At 38.4% G+C, this 22,552-nt stretch overlaps 1 protein-coding gene across 1 annotated transcript in view; it reads right to left on the bottom strand.

The window, feature by feature from the left end:
• AHI1 (Abelson helper integration site 1) overlaps positions 1 to 22,552 on the bottom strand; it is a gene marked incomplete at its 3' end in the record, with an annotated part of 214,518 nt that overhangs the window by 15,273 nt on the left and 176,693 nt on the right. The window contains 3 exon segments of the mRNA XM_079716741.1: positions 4,555 to 4,580; positions 4,583 to 4,656; positions 13,402 to 13,448. Coding sequence (XP_079572867.1) covers positions 4,555 to 4,580; positions 4,583 to 4,656; positions 13,402 to 13,448 — 147 coding nt within the window.

Consider the following 22,552-nt stretch of genomic DNA (forward strand, 5'->3'; position numbering starts at 1 on the left):
TGACAGATGAATGGATAAAGATAATGTGGCACATATATACAGCGGAATATTACTCAGCCATAAAAAGAAATGAAATTCAGTTATTTATAGTGAGGTGGGTGGACCTAGAGTTTGTCATACAGAGTGAAGTAAGTCAGAAAGAGAAAAACAAATACTGTGTGCTAACACATATATATGGAATCTAAAAAAGAAAAAGAGCTTTGAAAAATCTAGGGGCAGGACAGGATAAAGACGCAGATGTAGAGAATGGACTTGAGGAGATGGGGAGGGGGAAGGGTAAGCTGGGATGAAGTGAGAGAGAGTGGCATGGACAAATATACACTACCAAATGTAAAACAGACAGCTGGTGGGAAGCAGCCACATAGCACAGGGAGATTAGCTTGGTGCTGTGTGACCACCTAGAGGGGTGGGATAGGGAGGCTGGGAGGGAGAAGCAAGAGGGAGGAGATATGGGGATATATGTGCATGTATAGCTGATTCACTTTGTTATAAAGCAGAGACTAACACACCATGGTAAAGCAATCATACTGCAATAAAGATGTTAAAAAAAAAAGGGAAAAAGGCAAAGCATTTGTAACAGAAATAACTCTGAACTTGGAGCCAGAAGATCAAGTCCTAGTTCAGGCATTTTTTACTCTGACTCTCAGACCTTGATTTCTTTAAATGTATAAAGAATGGGCTGTATTAAAAAATTTCTGAAATTACTTTTGTTTTAAAAGAAATGATCAAGTGTAAACAGAGAGATATACCATGTTCTTGGATTGGAAGAATCAATATTGTGAAAATGACTATACTACCCAAAGCAATCTACAGATTCAATGCAATCTGTATCAAATTACCAATAGCATTTTTTACAGAACTAGAACAAAAAATCTTAAAATTTGTAGGGAGACAAAAAAGACCCCTAATTGCCAAAGCAATCTTGAGGGAAAAAAACGGAGCTGGAGAAATCAGACTCCCTGACTTCAGATTATACTACAAAGGTACAGTAATCAAGATAGTATGGTACTGGCAAAAAAGTAGAAATATACATCAATGGAACAGGATAGAAAACCCAGAGATAAACCCACACACCTATGGTCAACTAATCTATGACAAAGGAGCCAAGGATATACAATGGAGAAAAGACAGTCTCTTCAATAAGTGGTGCTGGGAAAACTGGACAGCTACATGTAAAAGAATGAAGTTAGAACAATCCCTAACAGTATATACAAAAATAATCTGAAAATGGATTAAGGACCTAAATGTAAGACCAGACACTATAAAACTTTTAGAGGAAAATACAGGAATAACACTCTTTGACATAAGTCACAGCAAGATCTTTTTTGACCCACCTCCTAGAGTAATGGAAATAAAAACAAAAAGAAACAAATGGGGCCTAATGAAACTTAAAAGCTTTTACACAGCAAAGGAAAGTATAAATAAGACGAAAAGACAACCCTCAGAGTGGGAGAAAATATTTGCAAACGAATCAACAAATGATTAATCTCCAAAATATATAAACAGCTCACGCAGCTCAATATTAAAAAAACAAACAACTCAATCAAAAAACACAGAGAAGACCTAAGACATTTCTCCAAAGAAGACACACAGATGGCCAAGAGGCAAATGAAAAGCTGCTGAACATCGCTTATTATTAGAGAAATGCAAATCAAAACTACAATGAAGTATCACCTCACACCGGTTAGCATGGGCATCATCAGAAAATTTAAACAACAAATGCTGGAGAGGGTGTGGAGAAAAGGGAAGCTTCTTGCACTGTTGATGGGAATGTAAATTGATACAGCCACTATGGAGAACAGTATGCAGGTTCCTTGAAAAACTAAAAATAGAATTACCATAGGACCCAGCAATCCCACTACTGGGCATATACCCAGAGAAAACCATAATTCAAAAAGACACACACACCCCAATGTTCATTGCAGCACTATCTACGATAGCCAGGTCATGAAAGCAACCTAAATGCCCATCGACAGACGAACAGATAAAGAAGATGTGGTACATATATACAAAGGAATATTACTCAGCCATAAAAAGAAACAAAATTGGGTCATTTGTAGAGACGTGGATGGACCTAGAGACTGTCATACAGAGTGAAGTTAGAAAGAGAAAAACAAATACCGTATATTAACGCATATATGTGAAATCTAGAAAAATGGTACAATGAACTGGTTTGCAAGGCAGAAATAGAGACACATATGTAGAGAACAAACGTGTGGACACAAAGGGGGGAACGTGGGGGGCAGTGGTGGGATGAATTGGGAGATTGGGATTGCCATATATACACTAATATGTATAAAATAGATAAGTAATAAGAATGCTGTATTAAAAATAAATAAAATTCAAAAAAACAAAAAGCAAAGAAAAAAAAGAAATGATCAAGTGTGTATATATATCAATATATGCTGAGTAGAAAAATTAGAAAATACACACAGTAAAATGAAGGAAAAAAATCACTACAATTCCACCACTTAGCGATAACTACTGACATTTATTGATGTATATTGTTCCATATTTTATGCATATGTTATATAAAAACTATTTTATAATCATCCTTTTAACTTAGAAATTTTTCATCATTCCTTCCACATCTATGAACATACTCCTATAATATTTTCACTATTTGAAATAGTCACATGGTGTTCTATTATATAAATGTTTCATAATTTAATCAATTCTGAGCTTCCCTCGTGACACAGTGGTTAAGAATCCGCCTGCCAATGCCCGGGACATGGGTTTGAGCCCTGGCTCAGGAAGATCCCACATGCCGCGGAGCAACTAAGCTCGTGCGCCACAACTACTGAGCCTGCGCTCTAGAGCCCGTGAGCCACAACTACTGAGTCCTCATGCCACAACTAACGAAGCCCGGACGCCTAGAGCCCATGCTCCGCAACAAGAGAAGCCACCGCAATGAGAAGCCCACGCACCACAATGGACAGTAGCCCCTGCTCGCCACAACTAGAGAAAGTCTGCACGCAGCAACGAAGACCTAACGCAGCCAAAAAAAATGATAATAAATAAATTAAAAAAAATAATAAGTTAATCAATCCTTTATTCATAGAAATTGAATTTTTTTCCTTCTATTTTTAAAACACTGCTTGAAGGAGTAGCCTTTTAACTGAATCTCTGCATGTATACTTAAACATTTTCCTACAGTAAATTCCTGGAAGTAGAATATTCAGGTCAAAAGACATCAACAATTTGAAAACTTAAAATAAACAAGTATTACCAAGCTATACTCCACAAAGGATTGTTTTAATATATACTATTACTGGCAGCATATGAGGAAACCCACTTCCCCACACTCTCATCAACACAAGGTTGTATCAGTTTGAAGCTTGCTGCTATTTTCTGAGGGGAAAATACCATCTCATTTATTGTTTTAATTTCTATTAATTTGATCACTGTAATTGGACATTTTTCGTATGTTCACTGCCATATATATATATATATATATATATATATATATATATATATATATATATATATATATATATATATATCCCTTTAAGAATATCCTATGCACCCCGTTTGCCAGTTCTCCTACTGATATACTTCTTTTCCCTTTTGACTTTTTAGAGCTTTTTATAAGTTAAGGGTATTAACGCTTCGTCTGTCACATATTTTGTGAAATTCTTCCTGATCCCAGCTTATTGGTTGTTTTTAGATTCTGCTTATGGCATTTTTTTCTCTCTGACATAAATGATTTTAAAGTTTCTATTATTTAGAGCTAAAAACCTGTTTCAAAATATGTTTTCTGATTCTGGTATCAATGATAAAAAGTCATTCCTTAACACCCATGATTATAAAACTATTGATTTATAAACTTTCTGTATAATGAGATTTTATTTTTTGCCATCAAAATCTAAAAATACTTATGGAAAATTTGAATCTAATTCTCATTAAGTATCAATTTCATAAAAGTGTACGTGGTAGAGCTTAACATTTTCACTTTCATCAGACAAACTTCACTTCTAGTAATAGAGAAAACAGAGGCCGCCTTCTTTAGGAAGTCCTTTCCTGTCCTTCTTATACTTTATCTCTCACCAGAAAACATCATCATTCAAACTCATTTTGTCTCACTTGCCTGTCTCAGTGGAAAAAGTAGCCCCACCTTCTTGTTTCAAATACTACTCTTTTAATTATTCTCCTTATCCTGTACCTTGACTGGCTCTTCTCAAGGGGCTCTTTGCTATGGGGTTATAAATATTCTTGTCATTCCCTCCTGTATAAAGATCTTCCTTACATCCTGTGTTTTCCACTAGTTTCTGCAGAACTTTTTCTTTCCTTTGAAGTCCAACTTCTGGGAGAAGCAGCCTCTCCTGACGGGCCTTCTCCCTGCGGGCTGGAGACAATCTGACTCATGCTTCCAGGACCCTCCATTCAAAACCATCTTCTCCCAGGTCACAAACAGCCTCTTGGTTGCAAATCCCCAAGGCATTTTTCAGCCCTTATTTGACTTCTGCTGTCTTTGATATTTGTCCCTGTTGACCATGCCTTTCCTAAACCTTCCTGTTGACTCTGTGACATGACGGTCTCCTGGTTTCCTCTTACCTCTATGAGGGTGACTTTCCGGCCATTTGCTCGTTCTTCTTGCCCTGCATATCCATGATGTGTCTGCGGTCCTCAAGGCTCTGTTCTCTGCCCACCTCAGAACTGCAGGAGGGGAAGATTGGAGACAAGGAGCCAGTGAGAAAGCTGCTGCAACAGCTCAGATGGGGCTCAGATTTAGGGAAGTGGCAGTGGGAATAAAAAGGGGAGATAAATGGGAGGATCTGAGAGAAAAATATTCGACAGATGATATGAGCGATTATATATGTGGGTGGGCAGCGGGGAGTCAGAGATATTTCTCTGACGTAGAGAGAATAAACCTTAGCTGGTTTGGCTCCTTTTTACTGTATGAAGGGACAAGAATAAAATAAATTTTACTTCTTTCAGAAAAATATTAGCTGCCTAGGAAAAACCAGGAAGTTTTTATCAAATTAAATAGAAGTGTGTGTGTGTGTGTGTGTGTGTGTGTGTGTGTGTGTGTGTAAAAGAGCAGGAGATTCCTTACTGACAAAGAAGGAGTGAAGGGGTGAAAGAAGGGGTGAAGTTTATGCATAAGAAAACAGTGATATCCTGACCTGTGGGATGGGGAGTGCAGCTTTTCAAATGGTTCAACAGGAACAGTAACATAGAAAACAAATATTTTGTGGATGAGTGTTTAGTAATTCAAGTTATGTTAGAAAAAAGAAAATACAAAAACAATGAAAAAAGGGAAATTCAAAGAATGGAAGGCAGTGTCCCCTTTCTAGGATGTCTAGGAATAATGGGAGACATCACAACAGAGCTTGAAAAAGGTACAAGAATTTCAAAATCAGGCAGTAAGGAGGACTGAACAGTGACTGCTGTGGACTGAACTGTGTTCTTTCACAGGTTGAAGCCCTAACCCCTAAAGTGAATATATCTGGAGATCGGGCCTTTAAGGCGGTAATTAAAGTTAAAGGAGGTCATAAGGATGAGACCCTAAGCCACAGGACTGGTGGCCTTATAAGAAGAGGAAGAGACACCAGAGAGCTCTTTCTCTCCACACATGCACAGAGGAAAGGCCATGTGAGGACACAGCAAGAAGCTGGCCACCTGCAAGGCAGGAAGAGAGGCCTCACCAGAAACCAGCCCTGTTGGAACCTTGATCTTGAATTTCCAGGCTCCAGAACTATGAAAATAATACATTTACATTGTTAAGGCCACCCAGTCGGTGGTACTGTTACAGCAGCCCGAGAAGACTAATATGGAGATGTCTAAGTAAGTAAAATGAAGTCAGATGACTGAGAAGGAAAAGGGTCAGAAGCCACAAAGATGAAAGAACAAATAAAGTACGTCTAGAAAGGAGGAAAATGATGAGAGAGAAAAGAAAAGTTGAGTTCTGAAGCAAAAAGCATCGATAACTTACTGCCTATCTCCAGGGAACCTACACCTTAGCATTAAAGTAAAAATTCAAATGTCTGTGGATGCCGGGTGACAAGGAGAGCGAGGAAAGCAAGCCAGGAATAATACGGCAGGGACCCTGGTAAACTGGAGAGTGGATGACTCATCTTAGGGAGGCGACCACTAACTCAGCTCCAGTGGATGGAAGCCAGCAAAGAATGTGGAACTGTGGTCCAGAACTTCAAAAGAAATAAGAAATCTACATTTATGTGAAATCTTTGTATTTGGGCAACTGGTAAGATTACAGACACAGTGGACCTGGACTGTATCTTGCTGGGAGGCCCAATTTAAAAAAAAATATATATATATTTTTGGTCTGTGCATTCCCCCACCCTGTAGAGTACCCTGCTAGTCTCAGGGTATTCCAGGCACTTTCATGCAATTGTGCCTTAGCTCCTGCCATCCTTCTGACTTCAGGTCCTTTTCTTTTTGTTCACCCTGTCTCTACATGGTTTTTAAGACTTAAATGCTATCTTACATCTTTGGCTTTCCCTGATCACTGTGGGAAAATCAGACCGTGTGACCCTCTCCACCTTTTCTTTCTCATAATGTACATATGATCCAACAGAAAGCTACCCTGAAAAATACAACATCTGGACTTTTGCTTGCATCCAAGATGAAGTAACAGGGACCAGATTTACTGCTCACCTAAAACAACCAAAAAAATTGGGCAAAACATATGAAATAATTTTCAAGACACTGAATCCTAAGCAACAAAGGATAGTGATACCGAAGAAATGGAAAATAAATGAGATGAGCCCTATGACTCCCCAGCTTACTGCCTTGAGAGCTTCCAGGCCACAGCACAGGGGGATGGAGACTGTGTGGAGCCTGGTGGGCTCCCTGAGTGAGTGCTAGGAGTCTGAGGAGACCAGGTAGGCTATAGTTCACAGACTACCAGAGAGGAGACAGCTTCATAGTGAGAGAACTTGGAGACTTGCAAAGGTTCTCTTCAAGTATTCAGCAGAGTACAGGTGACAATATACAGCGGAGGAAATCTCCCGAGGCCAGGGACAGTACCTATTCCCATCAGCCAGGATGGAAAACCGCACAACTCAGAACGCATTGGGTAGAATACCCAAAAGGGATTTGTGTCAGTAGTGAGGAATAATTAGCCCTAGACTAAACACAGTTCCAGTCCCACCTAACAAATCTAGAAAAAGAAGCACAAATTAAACCCCAAAGAAGCAGAAATAAAGATCAGAGTGGAAATCAATGAAACAAAATAAATAAACAATAAAGAGAAATCAATGAAACAAAGCTGTTCTTTTCAATAAAATTGATAAACCATTTGCCAGGCTGACTGAGGAAAACAGAGTAAAGAAATAAATTATCAATAATAGGAATTAAAGAGGCAACATTATTACAGATTCTTTCAATATTAAAAAGATAATGAGGGAATATTATGAACAACCTTATGTCAATGAATTCAACCACTTGGATGAAATGGACAAGTTCCTTGAAAGATACAAATTATCAATGCCTATATAAGAAGAAATAGATAAACTTAATAGCTCTACTTCTATTAAACAAATTGAACTTGTAGTTAAAAATCTTCCATAAAAGAATACTTCAGGCCCAGAGAGCTTTACTGGTGAGTCTACACAACATCTGAAGAAGAAATAGAGTGACATCAGTGAAAACGGTGGTGTAAGGACTTCTGAAAATTTTCTCCTCCAAATAAGCTATGAGAAAACTGGCAAGCAGGGTTAGAATCAACTTTTTTAGATTCTAGAAATTAGCCAATAGCTTGTAGTAACCCGGAGAATGTTTATTCAAGAAGAATGGTTGACACTTGGTAAGAACAGTGAGCTTTGTGGCATTTTAACTTACCTTATCCCATCCCCACTGTCTGGCTCTGTGGGTACCTTGAAAAAGAAGAGCCTGCGTTTATGGTGAAAGCCAGCAACCTGGCAGCCACTGGAAGGAGCAGAACAGGGCTGGAGCTCTTTCAAGGCCTCATTCCCAAGGAATTGTCATTATCTGACCTGTTTGGTGGTTTCCTGGAAGATACCACTTGTAAGGCTGTCTGCATTTGACTTATCTTAGAGCTTGCCTTTTCCCTGGGAGGCAATTACAATTAACTTCAGGGCTGCCTGAGTGGTGGATAACAGTAGGCAAACAACAGACTAACTAAAAGCTTTAAAGGAAAAGCTGGGGGAATAAGCTGTCCATGAGGGTTTTGAAAAGCTCAGACTTAGTCCTGGGAGTCTAGAAGGTCTTACACATGTGTAGGGTTGTGTGCATGCACAGGAAAGACCTGAGAAGGCCTTAAGCCCTCACCACTGGCTGACCTTAAGACTCTATGCCAACAGGAAGTGAAGGCTAAGACAGAGGTGTCAACTGCCTGGCTGGGTGTTGAAGGTGTGCACAGCACACACAGAGCCCCTACCTGGCAAGACTGGGGGACCTACTGGTTCCAGGTGTTTAAGGAAATCGGTGTCCAATTATTAGCTGATCACTAATATAACTGAGCAAAGACTCCTGTGGACAAACACATTACAATGAAAGAATTAAAGAATTTGTTCAGAGAAGTTAACAAACAACAAACAACTAGAATAAGTAGCAACAATAACAAACCCTGGGGAGGGGGAAGAATCTAATTTCCAGAGTTGTCACATTATATCATTCAAAATATCTAGTTTTCAATAAAAGGTTACAAGGCATGCAAAGAAACAAGAAAGTATGCACCACACAAGGGAAAAAGCAATCAACTGAAATGGTCCCTTAGGAAGCCCAGACATCGGACTTTCTAGACAACGACTTGAAATCCACTATTATAAATACATTCAAAGAATGCAAGAAAACCATACTTAAAGAACTAACGGAAAGTATGGGAACAACATCTCATCAAATAGATAATATCAATAAATAAATAGAAATTACAAAAGGAAAAATTAATATCATATCCTCACAGACTCTTCCAGAAAACTGAAGAGGAGGGAATTCTTCTTAACGCATTCCATGAAGCCAGCTTACTCTGATAGCAAAACCAGACTAAGACAGTACACGAAAATAAAACTATAGACCCATATTTCTCTTGAACAAAATACAAACAACTCTAAATAAAATTTTAGCAAATCAAGTCCACCAATTTATAAAAAGGATAACACACCATGACTAAGTGGGGTTTATTCAAAGAATGAAAAGTTGGTTTAACATTTGAAAACCAATGTAACTTACCATATTAGCACATTTAAAAAGAAAAATCATATGATTATCTTAGTAGGTGCAGAAAAAGCATTTGACAAAAATCCAACATCCATTCCTGATACAAACTCTCAGCAAACTAGGAAATGAAGGAATAAAGGGCATTTATTTAAAAACCTATGATGATGTACTTAGCGGTGAAAGACTGAATGCTTTCTCACTCACTTCCCTTCAGGACAAAAGAAGATAAGAATATATACTCTCATCATTTCTATTCAACATTGTACTGGAGGTTCTAGCCAGTGCAATAAGGAGGGAGGGAGGAAAGGCATCCAGATTGGGAAAGAAGAAGCTAAACTGGCTTTTATATGTGTGACTGTCTATATAGAAAACCTGGTGAAGTCTACCAAAAAGTTATTAAAACTAACAAGATAGTTTAGTAAGGTAGCATGATACAAGATCAACATACAACAATTAGTAGTATTCCCATAAATTAGCAACAAACAATTGCAAATTGAAATTGAAAAATAATACCATTTACCAATGAGATATGCAGGAATAAATGAGCCAAATATGTGCAGGACTTATACGCTGAAAACTAACAATCAGTGTTGAGAGAAATTAAAGAAGGCCTAAATAAATGGAGAAACATTTCATGTTAATGAGTCAGATGACTGAATACTGTCGACATGTCAGTTCTCCCCAAACTTACCTTTGGATTCAAGGTAATACAAGTTGGGATTCCAGAAGCCTATGTTGTAGAAACTGAAAAACTTATTCTAAATTGATGAGGACATACAAAGGACCCTGAGTAGTTAAACCGACTTTAAAAAAGGACAAGGCTGGAGGACCAATAATACCTGATTCCAAGACATATTATAAAACTACAGTAATCAAGACCCTGTGTTACTGGTGTAAAGACAGAAGTAGATCAATGGATTAGAATACGTCCAGAAACAGACCTACCCTTATAATGACAATTGATTTTCAATGAAGGTGTAAAGACCATTCAGTTGAGGCATGGCTGTTTTTTCAAGAAACAATGCTAGAACAACTGGATATCCAAATGCCAACAAAACAAAACAGAATCCTCTGATCCAAACCTCACATCATATACAAAACTTAACACAAAACAGATCATAGACTTAAATATGAAACCAATTTGAATTACAAAACTTTTTCAAGAAAACATAGGAGAAAAGCTTTGTAACTTTGGCAAAGGTTTCTTAGATACTATACTAAAGCATGATATATAAAAGAAAAAAATTGACAAATTGGACTTCATCAAAATAAAAAAAAGTTTGCTTTTCAAAAGCTACTGTTAAAAGAATGAAAAGGCATAACAGAGACCGGGAGAAAATATCCGCATATCATGTATCTGATAAAGAACATATTTAGAATATATAAGGAACTCTGTGATGTCACACACCTGACAATGGATAATTTTGATTTCAGAAAGGGCGGGGAATGGGAGGAGGAGAAAAAGGCTGAAAAGTGAATAATCAAAAGAAGAAATTTAAAAAAAAGTTGCAAGTAGTAGGGTATTTTAGGGGAAAAAGGTAAACTAATTTCTTCTCATGAAAAGAAGAAGAAATTGAAGAAGTCTGGAATAGGATTATTATAAAGATGGAAAAATATATAGTGGAGGAGAGATCGGATACTTGAAGTTAACACTTATGGCTGCACTACATTAAGAATAGATTGCATTCATTCATTCATTCAGTTCACATATGCGTGTTCACAAATAAAGGCCTTTAATATTATTGACCATCTGAATTAACTTCTCTCTGACCAAACCTGCTAATGCAATAAAACATTCTATGTTTAAAAAAAACCCCAACAAACTCTAGATAAAATATATTAGTAACTAGGGAACACTAATACTAATTATGGATTATAACATATTTGTAGAAGCTTCATTACAAACTCTGACTTGGGCAGCAGATCATAACATCATAGGGGCATGAGATATAAAAGGTAAAAGTTTAAGACTTTCAAGAAAATGCCTTTAAATTAACCTATAAAAGTTTCTTCTTGGTATCTTTTTAAGATAAGAGAGTGTAGCTTTATTAAAATGTGTAAAAATTGTTTGCACAGAAGTGATTGACATTTCTGAAAAAAAATTAAAAAGTATAAATGAGACAAGAAATTCAAGTGGAAAGTGGTGAGAGGCAGTCCTATGTGGCTCATTTACAAAGTTTGGTCAACCAACTAATGAGCAGATGTTAGTAACTGAATGGCAAGGCTGCAAAGAAACAAAAAAATTAGCCTCTATCCATTTACTTGGGTACAATGGACTCATTTAAGTAAATTAGAGAAATAAAGAAATGACATACTGGGCTATAGTATTTCCACCTTCAACTTGCCTACAGTTCTTAAGTCATGAGAAATGTATCTTAATTCATCCTTACTTCTAAGAAATTATGAGTATAGGGAAAGCCCAAAGGCTTTAGATGAACTTGAGCATTTAGACATATCTGAACTTCTCATGAAAATTTATTTTCAGAAGCTTCTTAAGTGCTCTATGTTCAAAAAGAGAGGCCAAGCTACCCTGACAGCCTTAGAAACAAGCTGGGATGTTTTTTGAGGCTTTTTAAAATTTTAATCTGGAGAGCATTGTGTGGATCTCTCTGTCACCTGAAAATACGTATCCAAAGTAGTCAAAGTGACTACAGAACCTTTCATTCACATATTAGATAAAAGTTCTAAAAAATTTTATAAAAATGTTCAGAGAGAGGACTGTTCCCATAATGTATTAAAATATGGTCATTTTTGATTGTTGAAACAGAGTTTGTCCTCACTGATCCAGCATATTTTTTACGTGGGTGATCCGTCACTGAGTATACTCCTCAGAGCCAGTTATTATGTGATCAACTATTATGTAAAATTTCAATTGTTCAGAGATTGGAACTGAAAACATACCTGGCAGATATAACAAAAACAAAAAACTGAAAGACCTGGGATGTGTATTTGTGTCGTGTGAAAGGGAGAGAGAAAGCATGGAAAGAACAGCAGATTGGGAAACACAGGATCTGTGTTCTGGTACTGGGTCTGCCTCTTACTACCTCCCTCAGATCATGTTTCTCCACATGCAAGACAGTGGTCAGAGCAATGGTCTGTAGGGAAACGGGGAGACTCAAATGTGATAATGAGTGTGCTCTGATGTAATACAGGGCTATATATAATCATATAATCATCAATATAATTTTATCTCTAAAAAAGAAAGATTTTTTAAACTTACAACAAAATGGCATCTTACCAAGGAGCCTAATAACACTGAATATAGTATAAAAAACAAACACACACACACCCCAGTAGCCTGAGAATCAGGAGACTTAGGTCTTGCTTGGTTCAAGCGCTGACATAAATGTGCCTTGTGACATTTGCACAAGGTCTTTCCTCTTAGTTTTCCTGAATATAAAACAGAGGGAATGTAGAATTCTAAGGGATCTTCTAGGTCATGATTCTGTGACTCTTAAATACCATTAAAAAATTCTGTTTGTCTTTCATCTGTAGAATGAAATATTATAAAATAATGCACGGTTTTATCTGATAATTCCTGAATATTAGAGTGTCATTTAAATCAGAATTTCTGAACTGGAAGAGACATATTCTTCAAAATGTCAAAGTGCATAGCAGGGTTAACGAATAAATATTGGGTTGGCCCAAAAATTCATTTGGGTAAGACGTTATAGAAACCCCCGAACTTTTTGGCCAACCCAATATTTTCCTGAAGGACATTCAGCAGGGCTTCTCTGTATGCACATGTGTGTAGGCATGCACCCAATGTGGGGACAGTGGCGGTGGGATGGGAGGGCACAGCAGACATCTGAGCTGTTCAAGGTTGTTACACTCATGTGATAGTTTGCTAGTGACGTGTGAATATGAAGTCAGGGCTTCAGATTATGTACAAAATCATCTGCAATGATAAAAATTGAGAAGTGCTTTGCAAAGGTTTTCGGTATTTTTTTTTTTGAGGTAAGAGAGATTTTCTATTTATGTTATTAAGTAATATAGCAAGTATCAAAAAAATATAAAAACTTCCTAGAGATCTTTTAAAATAAATACTTGAAAAATTGCTCATCTACCTTAGGCATTTCTAAGACATATACAATGATAATGTTCTGGGTATTAGCTTTTTTTCTTTAATGCCTTGAAATAGGCATTTCATAGTTTTTTTAGTGTGGTATTATGAAGAGGGAAATGGAGAAACTGTCCTTAAAAAAAAGAAAAAAACAACTATTTATCACTGCAAATTATTTAGGAGGAAAAGCTGCTTACTGTGTCATAGACTCCGAGCCTGGTCTGAAATCCTGGGACTTGAATGACTGCTGTAAAAAAAAGAAGAACAAAGAGTAAATCACAAATCACAGAAGACAACACAGGCAATATTCACATGCTGAAAACCCACCAACTGGATGAATGAGGAAAGAGCATGCCTGTTCTGAACACAAGTGTCTATCAGCATGTCTATCACAAGTGTGTATTCACTCCCATGGAAAACCAAGGAAACAGCTCTCCAGATTGGTTAAGCACTCTTCGTAAATAAAGTGAGCTTTCAGGTGTGTGGCAAAAAGAGTCAGTTGTGAGTCAGCCTAAATTATATCAGTAATACTATATTATATTACTTAAGTTCTAAATTTACCTTTCAACACTGCATCTTTCCTTTGTAATCTTGTCAGTACACTGTATTTTCATGGTGTTACTCACTGAACTATGTGTAAAATTTTGAATCTGCAAGCTCTTTAAATCTTCTACAAAATTTGCTTAGTATATCTGTTTTATTAATGGCACCTCCATGAGAAAATCAAATAAGCACTTTCAGTGGTGCCAGATTATACTCTGAGTGTTAGACGGTTCCTCTAGAGTTTGAACATTAATCCCAAATGAAAGGATACTGTGGAAAATGGTGGTTGATATGAGACAGTAGTTTAGAAATCAACTTAATCTTGCTATAAGACAGACTTGCAAATTTTTTTTTACAGATAATTACATGTTATGGAAAGGATCTACTTAAAATTCACATAGAAAATATAAATCACTACTATGTTAAAGTTTTGAATTACATACAAATGAAAGAGATATACCATATCTACCTAATTAAAATTTTAAAACCCCAGAAAACAAAAAGCCAAAATGAAATGAAAGACAAGGAGTACAACTGTCTCTTTCAGTCTTAACTTCTTTGAGTAACTACTGCTTTCCCAGTCTTATCTCTACTGAAACTTGTTTTGCCTTTTTGGATTTCCTCCTTCACAATCAGATTTCAGCAAGATTTGGCACTGAGTCCCTTTAAACAAGTATTACTTTTCTTATCATAAAGATTTCAAGAGGATTTTGTACTTTTCTGGACCATAATTATGTAATATTATTGCTGGCTATATAGCTTTAAATCAAGCATGTAATGAAAACAAGAGTTAAAGGGCAAGGAGACTTAGTGGCAAAACCTGAATGTTGTAGTAAGTGAGCCTATTTCAAAGAACAAAAGAACCAATCTTGGATTTTTCTCAACTATTTGAAGATAATCTGACTCAGTTAAAATGTGTTTGGGGAAAAAAGTAAAAACACATAGAAAATTTAAATTCAAGGACTAATGCAGACTGCAGAATAGTCTACCTGCCCTCAAGCCCACAGAGCAGAAGAAAACCATCAAAACCTCTCAGAAAGCATCAACTGTAACTGAATTTCTTCAGTTTTTTTCCCCAGACTTATGAAATAAATTCCAAACACAGCCATCAGATTAAAGGTCAGACGCTTCTTTTACATGGTCTAAGTATTACTTCTCTCTCTTTGCCCAAGGCAAGAGCAACATCTTACCTTAAATACATGTATATACAGTCGGCCCTCAGTATCCAAGGGGGATTGGTTCCAGGACACTCCCACCTGCACAGATACCCAAATATGCAGATGCTACAGTGCCTCATATAATGGTGTAGTATTTGTATATAACCTAACAACCTCCTGTATACTTTAAATCATCTCTAGATTACGTATAATACCTAATACGATGTAAATGCTATGCTAATAGTTGTAAATACAATGTAAATGCTATGTAAATAGTTGCCAGCATGGCAAATTCAAGTTTTGCTTTTTGAAACTTTCTGGAATTTTTTTTCCAAATAATTTCGATCCATGTTTGGTTGACTCTTTAGATGTGTAGCCCGTGGATAAGGAAGGCCAACTGTATATGAAATGTTGTAAAACTACTAGATTAAAAAAAACCAACATAATGGCTCTAATCAGAACATAAGTCTACTCCAGAGGTTGAGGGAAGGGAAGTCAGACTGAATTATACATCACTGTTACGTCAGTGTTACTTTCCGTTGCTTGTTGTGACCCTGACAAATGAGTAACAACATATTACTACATGAAGGTCTTACCAAACCTGCTTCTAATAGTCTTTTCATATGAAATGGGTGCTGTGATGTCCTCAGAAAGTCTGTCTTAAGCAGGTTAAACATGGTTCCTGCCCTGTTTCCTACTGTATTACTGCATTACTGTAGCGGGCATATCCAAGTCCTTTTTCATGATGCAAAGGTTGGCTTAACCTATGTTCAAATGCTATGAATCACAAATTAGTAGGCGATCCACATTACAAAGTCTTGACACTGATTTATAAGAGGACACTTATTTCTTTAGGACCAATACTTCACTTCTCAACACCTTTACTCACTCATTCCTCGGTCTCAGCAGCAGCGCGCCATATGGGTATGGAGGCAGAAGGAGGGGGAAGAAGGAGGTGTCTCTGTGAGCTGTTTTGTTTCACTTTATCTTTAAACAAAAAAGGCCCAAGGCTGTGAGACAATCAGCCCATAAGCACCCTCACCCCCCATCAAGGCCAAGGAGCATGATTGCCCTTCTTTCCCTCTTGTCCACACACACCTCTCAGCTGTTTTGTGACTTCATTTCCTCTTCATGGATACCCTTGATTTGGAGAGGAGGGGATGAAGAGAGGAAGATGAGTAAAGCAAAGGAGATGAATGAAAGGATCAGGATCTGGAGACTCTTGCTTCCCAAACCCTCACAACTTCGTAGTGATGCTTTTAAGTTTAGATGCAGTGAGACAAACATGAAAGGAATGATTAATGGAATGATTTTCAGTGCCTCCAGTGATTACATGGAGATTTACCAAGAAGAAACAACTCATAAATAACTTTGTGAAAGAGAAATGGGCCATGCAAACAACTTCCCCAAATATTTCTATAAGCTTGAAGAATGAATGTAAAATTAAGTAAATGTTCAATCTATGTTTGTTGCAGTAGCACACCAGCTTTAAATAAGGCAAATTTATGATATAGTAGAGCTCTATTTTTAAAAGCTATTTATATACCTCCTGATATCTACCTTTTCCAAAGAATTAATAGCTGCAATTTTTTTATACCTACTTTGTAGGAATTTTTATTGAAAAGAAAAAAACCCCAACAACGAGGGCTGCTGGTTAAATTCTAATCTTGGTTCTGTCATTAACTCTCTATGTGGCCTCAGTAAGCCACTTAACTTCTCTTGATGTCTTTTTTTTCTTATTTGAAAATGTACAGGAGGTGCTCAGAATAAAAGCATGAACTATCATAGCACCATTCTTATATTTTACAGATGAGGAAATGGAGGCCCAGAGTCACCAAGATTACAGAAGTAGCCTGAAGGCTACAATCTTGTTTTTCAAACTGATTTAAAAGCAAAACTCATTTTCAATACAATTTTGTTTGAAAGCCTCACATACAAACCTGAAAAGTAGAATTTCTCTAGGTGAAGCTAGGTTTGGTGGTCTGGCAAACCTGGCCTCCCCAGACCTACCCCACAGAGCCCTGAGGAACAGGGCTCTACAGAGGAGAGAGTTTACAAACCACTCGACTAGATAAGCTCTTTCAGGTTTTCTCTGTTGTTAAAATTATGTTTCTGGGAGCATAATTTTATGACTTTAAATATTCATACAAGTTTGCTGTTGATTCTTTGATTTTAGAATTTATTGTTGATTATTTGAGTTGTATTTGACACTAAATCCTCCAATTATGCTTTTCCTTAAGGACAAAATATTCCTCTGCATTAAGATGCAGTTTCTATAAGTATATTAAAACAAAAAGTAAAGGCCTTCATCTTGATTCATGATTTGTAGTTTGGGATACTAATTATGCCAATTAAAAATGACAACAACAATAAATACTTATCGGAAAGCCACTCTAGGGGTAAGGCACCGTGCTACATGCCCTGGAGATACAAAGCTAAGTATGCTCCAAGAGCTTATACTCTAACAGGGGAAGGCATGGAGACAACCAACAAGGCAGAGGGAGATCCACATTATGATAAAGGGGAAAAAAATGTGCAGATATAAAGGAACAGAAGTCTTGTATTTCAACTGGAGGCTTTTGAGAAGGATTCTCAGAAGAGGGAGCATTTAGTTGTCTCCTAAGGGATAAACTGAATTTCTGATAGTTGGCGTAGCACAAAAATTATACAGCTGGAGAAAACGGGGTAAGCAGAGGTTTGAGGTTTCGCCTCTGCAGGGCAGCCTACTTGGGGGGGTGATTTGGGAGATGAGAAAAAGTAGGTCAGAACTTCTGTTCAATCTCTGAGGGATGAGAGCTAGATTAAAACCTAAGAGATTTGGACTTCAAAGACAAATACAGCATCAGCTAAGATGTCTGAGCTGGTAAATCACGACTTGATTTCTATTTTAGGAAGGTACCTCTGGTAGGCAGGTAAACGGTGCAGTAAAGCCTGGAGAATGGGAGTGTGGAGACCTCCACAGGTAGGGGCTGGGGGGCTGGTTCCAGCAATCTCCTTCCCAGGCTCCTCCCTCTCAGTGCACTCTTTAAAAAAACTGGCGCTCCTTAATGCCTTCTACCCTTTAGTTCTGTACTCTCCTCTGTTCCCATGGATTCGACAGGTATGTTTATGCTAAAGACTTCCAAATCAATACCCAGAACCTGGATCTCCAGTTTTCTTCAAAATGATTTGGCAATCGTTAGTTTTCAGCAAATCTTGTAAATACGGCAGTTTTTCTGAAAATACACTTGGAACCATCCATCTTCATCAGAACTATCTCGCAAGCCTGAGTTCTCAGCAAATCTCTCCCGAGCCCCCTGGCTGCCGCACAGGCACTACACACAGCGCATCTTACGCTGAAGTGCCCTTCTGCTTTTACACACTGATGGTCACATTAGAAACCTAGGTTGCTCCTTTTCCTTCACATGGATTTCCTCACCAAACCCTACTTTCTCATTATGGCTGGCTCGGATTGCTGCAACCACCTCTCCTGGTCTTATTTCACTGCTTCCCCCCACCCCCTTCTCAGAGCTTACAGAATGAGCTTTTGAAACAACTGATTTGATCATGCCATCCTCCATGTTTTAAATCCTCCAATGGCTCCTCAGTATCTTCAGGATCAAATCCAGCTCCTTAACATGCCACACAAGGATCTTCTTGATCCCATCTCCTCGTTCAGGTTCAGCTTTCTCCCTTTTTAACTTTGCAGCCCAGGCTCCAGCCATGATGAAATATTTGTGGTGGCCTGTGTGCCATGCCTTCATATTTGTTCAGTCTGCCTGGAATGCTCTTCCTCCCATAAAACTCAATTTAGAAATCAAACCCTCTGGAAAGCCTTTCCTGACCTCATTAAGCTTGGGTCAGGGGCCACTTCTATTTGCCCCCCTGCATTTCATATAGAACTCTACCAAAACAGACTTTTATGCTGTAAAACCCCCGATATTTGACTGTTCTTTCAAGAGAGAACTCCTTAAAGGTGAAAGTAGATGATGATTCCATAACACACTGGAGTAGAGAAAGAAAAAAATCGGGTTTTTAAAAATTGATTTGGTTTTGGGCACACTGGACCAGAGATTCCAGAATGACACCTTCGTGAACGTGGAAATTTCCAGTAGGCGGTTAGAAATACACTTGGGGAATTCAGAACAGGAGCCGAAGTTACGGATGTAGAATTTGATACATCTGAAATATCAAAGTAATATTTGAAATGATAGGGGTAGAGGATAATCCAGAAAAAAAGTGCTAGAGAAAAATAAAAGACATACAGCATGTAGCTTGTAGAAGGCTTGTATTACAGTGGCAGGCAAAGCCAGAGAATGAGAGAGAAACAGGAGAGGTAAGCACACTGTTACAAACATTAAGGAAACAGAAAAAAGCAGAGGTGTTAATGACCCAGAAAGCTGGCATATGGAGGATTTTTTAACATTGGTCTGTAAACTGCTGGAAACAGTCCCTCCCTCCATCGTGTGCTTTATCCCTTATCCCTTCCCCTGTGACCAGCTGGTTTTTCAGTTTCTCTGATGAGCACTTCTAGCTACTTGAGGGCTTCTGCACAAGCTGTTTCTAATGCCTCAAATGTATCCTCCTGCCCCCCCCACCCCCTTACAAAATCTAACCCATCCACTTCTCACCACAAGGACTCACAGCTTCCCTTCCCTGTCCTTTCACTGCTTATGTTTTAGTTTTAGGACTCATTAATTACAGTTACTTTCACTCATTAGGCTGTAAGTTCTGTAAGTAGAGAGACTATTTCTGTTTAATTCACCATTACACCATCCAGACAACATTCGACCACAGTGCCTGGAAAAACAGCAGGCATTCCATATATATGTGTTAAATGAATAAACTATAAAGACACCAAAGGGGTGGAGGAGTGAGGATGCAGATCATTGGTTGAGTGAGGCTAGAAGAATGTGGGAGGGGAAAATGACCAAAAATACAAGTGGGGAGGTTGGCCATAGAGAGGAGGGCACTTCTGTCTATGATCTGAAAGCAGCTGGAGAAGGAAGGGGAAATAACGGAAATGCAGAGGAAGCAGGGAGACAAAGTCAGCCTGGAGTAAGAGGTTAGGTGGACCTTACTGTGACCAGGCACTGTAAAGTATGGGGTAGGGAGTCAGTCAGGAAGAACAAAAAGATGATCAAGACCACGGGTCTCACTGAGGCTGGGAACCACAAGTATGACACAGAGACAACCACCACAATTCTGTGCTTTTCTTTAGCAATGATGAAATTCCAGAGTAGAAGTGAGAGAAATGGACAACTGGTTTACCCCCAGGCCTGGGGACTGGTCAGACCTGTATGCCAAGTCACACCAAGTGCCATATGTATATGACAGCAAATTGCTAAACAAGTGCTGCTTCCATGCATTTATTTCCTGGGGATCTAGGTGAGCTGGTTTGGGGAGAGTGAAAACTGATGGCAGGTAACCAAGAAGGCAGGAAACGTCAGAAGGCCACCCCTCCCTCTTTTTAAAAAAAATTTCTGCAAACTAAGAAACATTTGGGTCACCCACTGCCTCTTTTGGGACTGGACTATTCCCTAGTGATGGGCGATAAGGGAAGGAAACTGGAGAGACTGAAGGAGACGTGGCAATGTTACCAAGCCCACTGCAGCCCTCTGAGCACTGCTGACCATCTACCCGTGAGCAACACCATCACTGCTGACGCTCGACAGGGTCAGGACTGATCTGGAAGGTTAATACATCCTCAGTACAGCTGCTCCTATCTGTTTGCCTTATCCTTCCTTCATTCAATAAACATGTACTGAATACCTGCTTTATGCCAGATGCTGGGAATTCAATTTTAAATGAGACACAGTCTCTGCCTTAAAGAAGTTATGGCCCTTTTATTCCATCCAAAGACAAAGAAAAGAACTGAAGAAAAAAGTCGTATGCATGAGCCATGCTAGGAATAGTAGGTTACACTTTTGATCCAATTTCCTATGCCTGACCTTTTCCTTGTTCATCTTTACTATAAAGACTTACAGGTTTTATAAAATGACTGTGTACTTTTAATACAGTTTCAAAATACAGCTAATCCTCATTATTTGTGGATTTCCTATTTGCAAATTTGCCTACTCACTAAAATTTACTTGTAACCCCCAAATCAACGCGTGTGGTGCTGTCACAGTTGAATACGTGCACTGGCGCAGAGTGGTGACACATCTGAGCTGCCCAATGCACACGTTCCCAGCTGAGGGAGGAACGCTAGCACCTCCTGATGCCTTGCAATGTTTCTCATGCTCTGTCTTATTGTCTCAGCTCTCATACAGTAAACAAGTGTCCTTTTTATGATCTATTTAGTGCCATGTTTTTCACATTTTTGTGCTCTTTGTTGGTGATTTTACTGTTTAAAATGGTCTCTAAGCATAGTGTTGCAGTGTTGTCTAGTGTGACTAAGTACAAGAGGGCTGAGGTGCCCCACAGATAAAGTATGTGTACTAGTTAAGCTTTGTTTAGGTGCAAGTGACAGTGCATGAGTTCAATTTTAATGACTCAACTGTATTAAATTAAGTGTCTTTAGACAGACATACACATAAAACAAGGTTACATATTGATTGGTTGATGAAAATCTTGTGACCAGAGGCTCTCAAGAACCTAATCCTGCATTTCCTCTAGGAGCATTGGTTTAGAATTCACTAATTCAGTGTTCATGGTGAATTTATAGAACATAATTACTGTAAATGACTAAGATTGACTGTGTATTTTTAGGCATGGCTTCTGTGCATCCACCAAATTACTATTTTACTGTTCTTACTTGCTACCTTTCCTAATCTTATTCCTTGACAAATCTATGAAGTTTTGGGGGGCTCTGTCTCAATCAAATTGTTATCATTCATAGAGAATATCCTACACGTCCAGTACTAAGGTGGGAACTTTGGGGGGAATATGAATGTTGGAAAGTTGATTCTTGTTGGTTTCACATGGCTGTATGTAATGGCTTATAGACTCATATTTAGACAGGTCAATTGGAAGTTTATAGCCTGAGATCAAAGGGCCTGAAGTAGATACGTTATTCCTTTGATGAGGCTGGAAGAACATTCTCTAGCAAAATTCCATAACTCTGTGTCTACAAAAGAGCTTTCATAAGTATAAAGGAGTATCTCCCAAAGAGTAGCACGTTTAGGGTAGAGTCTGGGCACTGATATTTTCACACAAGTGCCCAAGGTGATTCTAAGGCCTAGTTGTTTGAGAACTCCTACACTGGCATATAACAAACCAATAAGCTGTGGGGGTTGGAGAGCTCAGGACTGATTCCTGATCTGTGTGTGTGAAGTTGACTTCGCTTAGTAGCCTAGCTGTTTGAGAACTCCTACTCTGGCATATAACAAGCCAATAAGCTGTGGGGGTTGGAGAGCTCAGGACTGATTCCTGATCTGTGTGTGTGAAGCTGACTTCGCTTAGTAGCCGGTAAGCATGGATTAGTGTGATCCCTGTCAACTCCTCCCATTCCTGCCTTCTCCCCTTCTTCTGGATTGAATCTCAATTCTTACCAGCACTATCCATCAAGGATTTCAAATTCCCTCCTAACAAACAACATCAAACAGACAGAGTAACTCTCAGGCTCATAATTTATTGAGGGCAAATATATGTATAGGAGAGGTTCAAGACGGCGGAGGAGTAAGGCGTGGAGATCACCTTCCTCTCTACAAATACATTAAAAATACAT

Source organism: Hyperoodon ampullatus (assembly GCF_949752795.1).
Source record: "Hyperoodon ampullatus genome assembly, chromosome: 12".
Lineage (NCBI taxonomy): Eukaryota > Metazoa > Chordata > Mammalia > Artiodactyla > Ziphiidae > Hyperoodon > Hyperoodon ampullatus.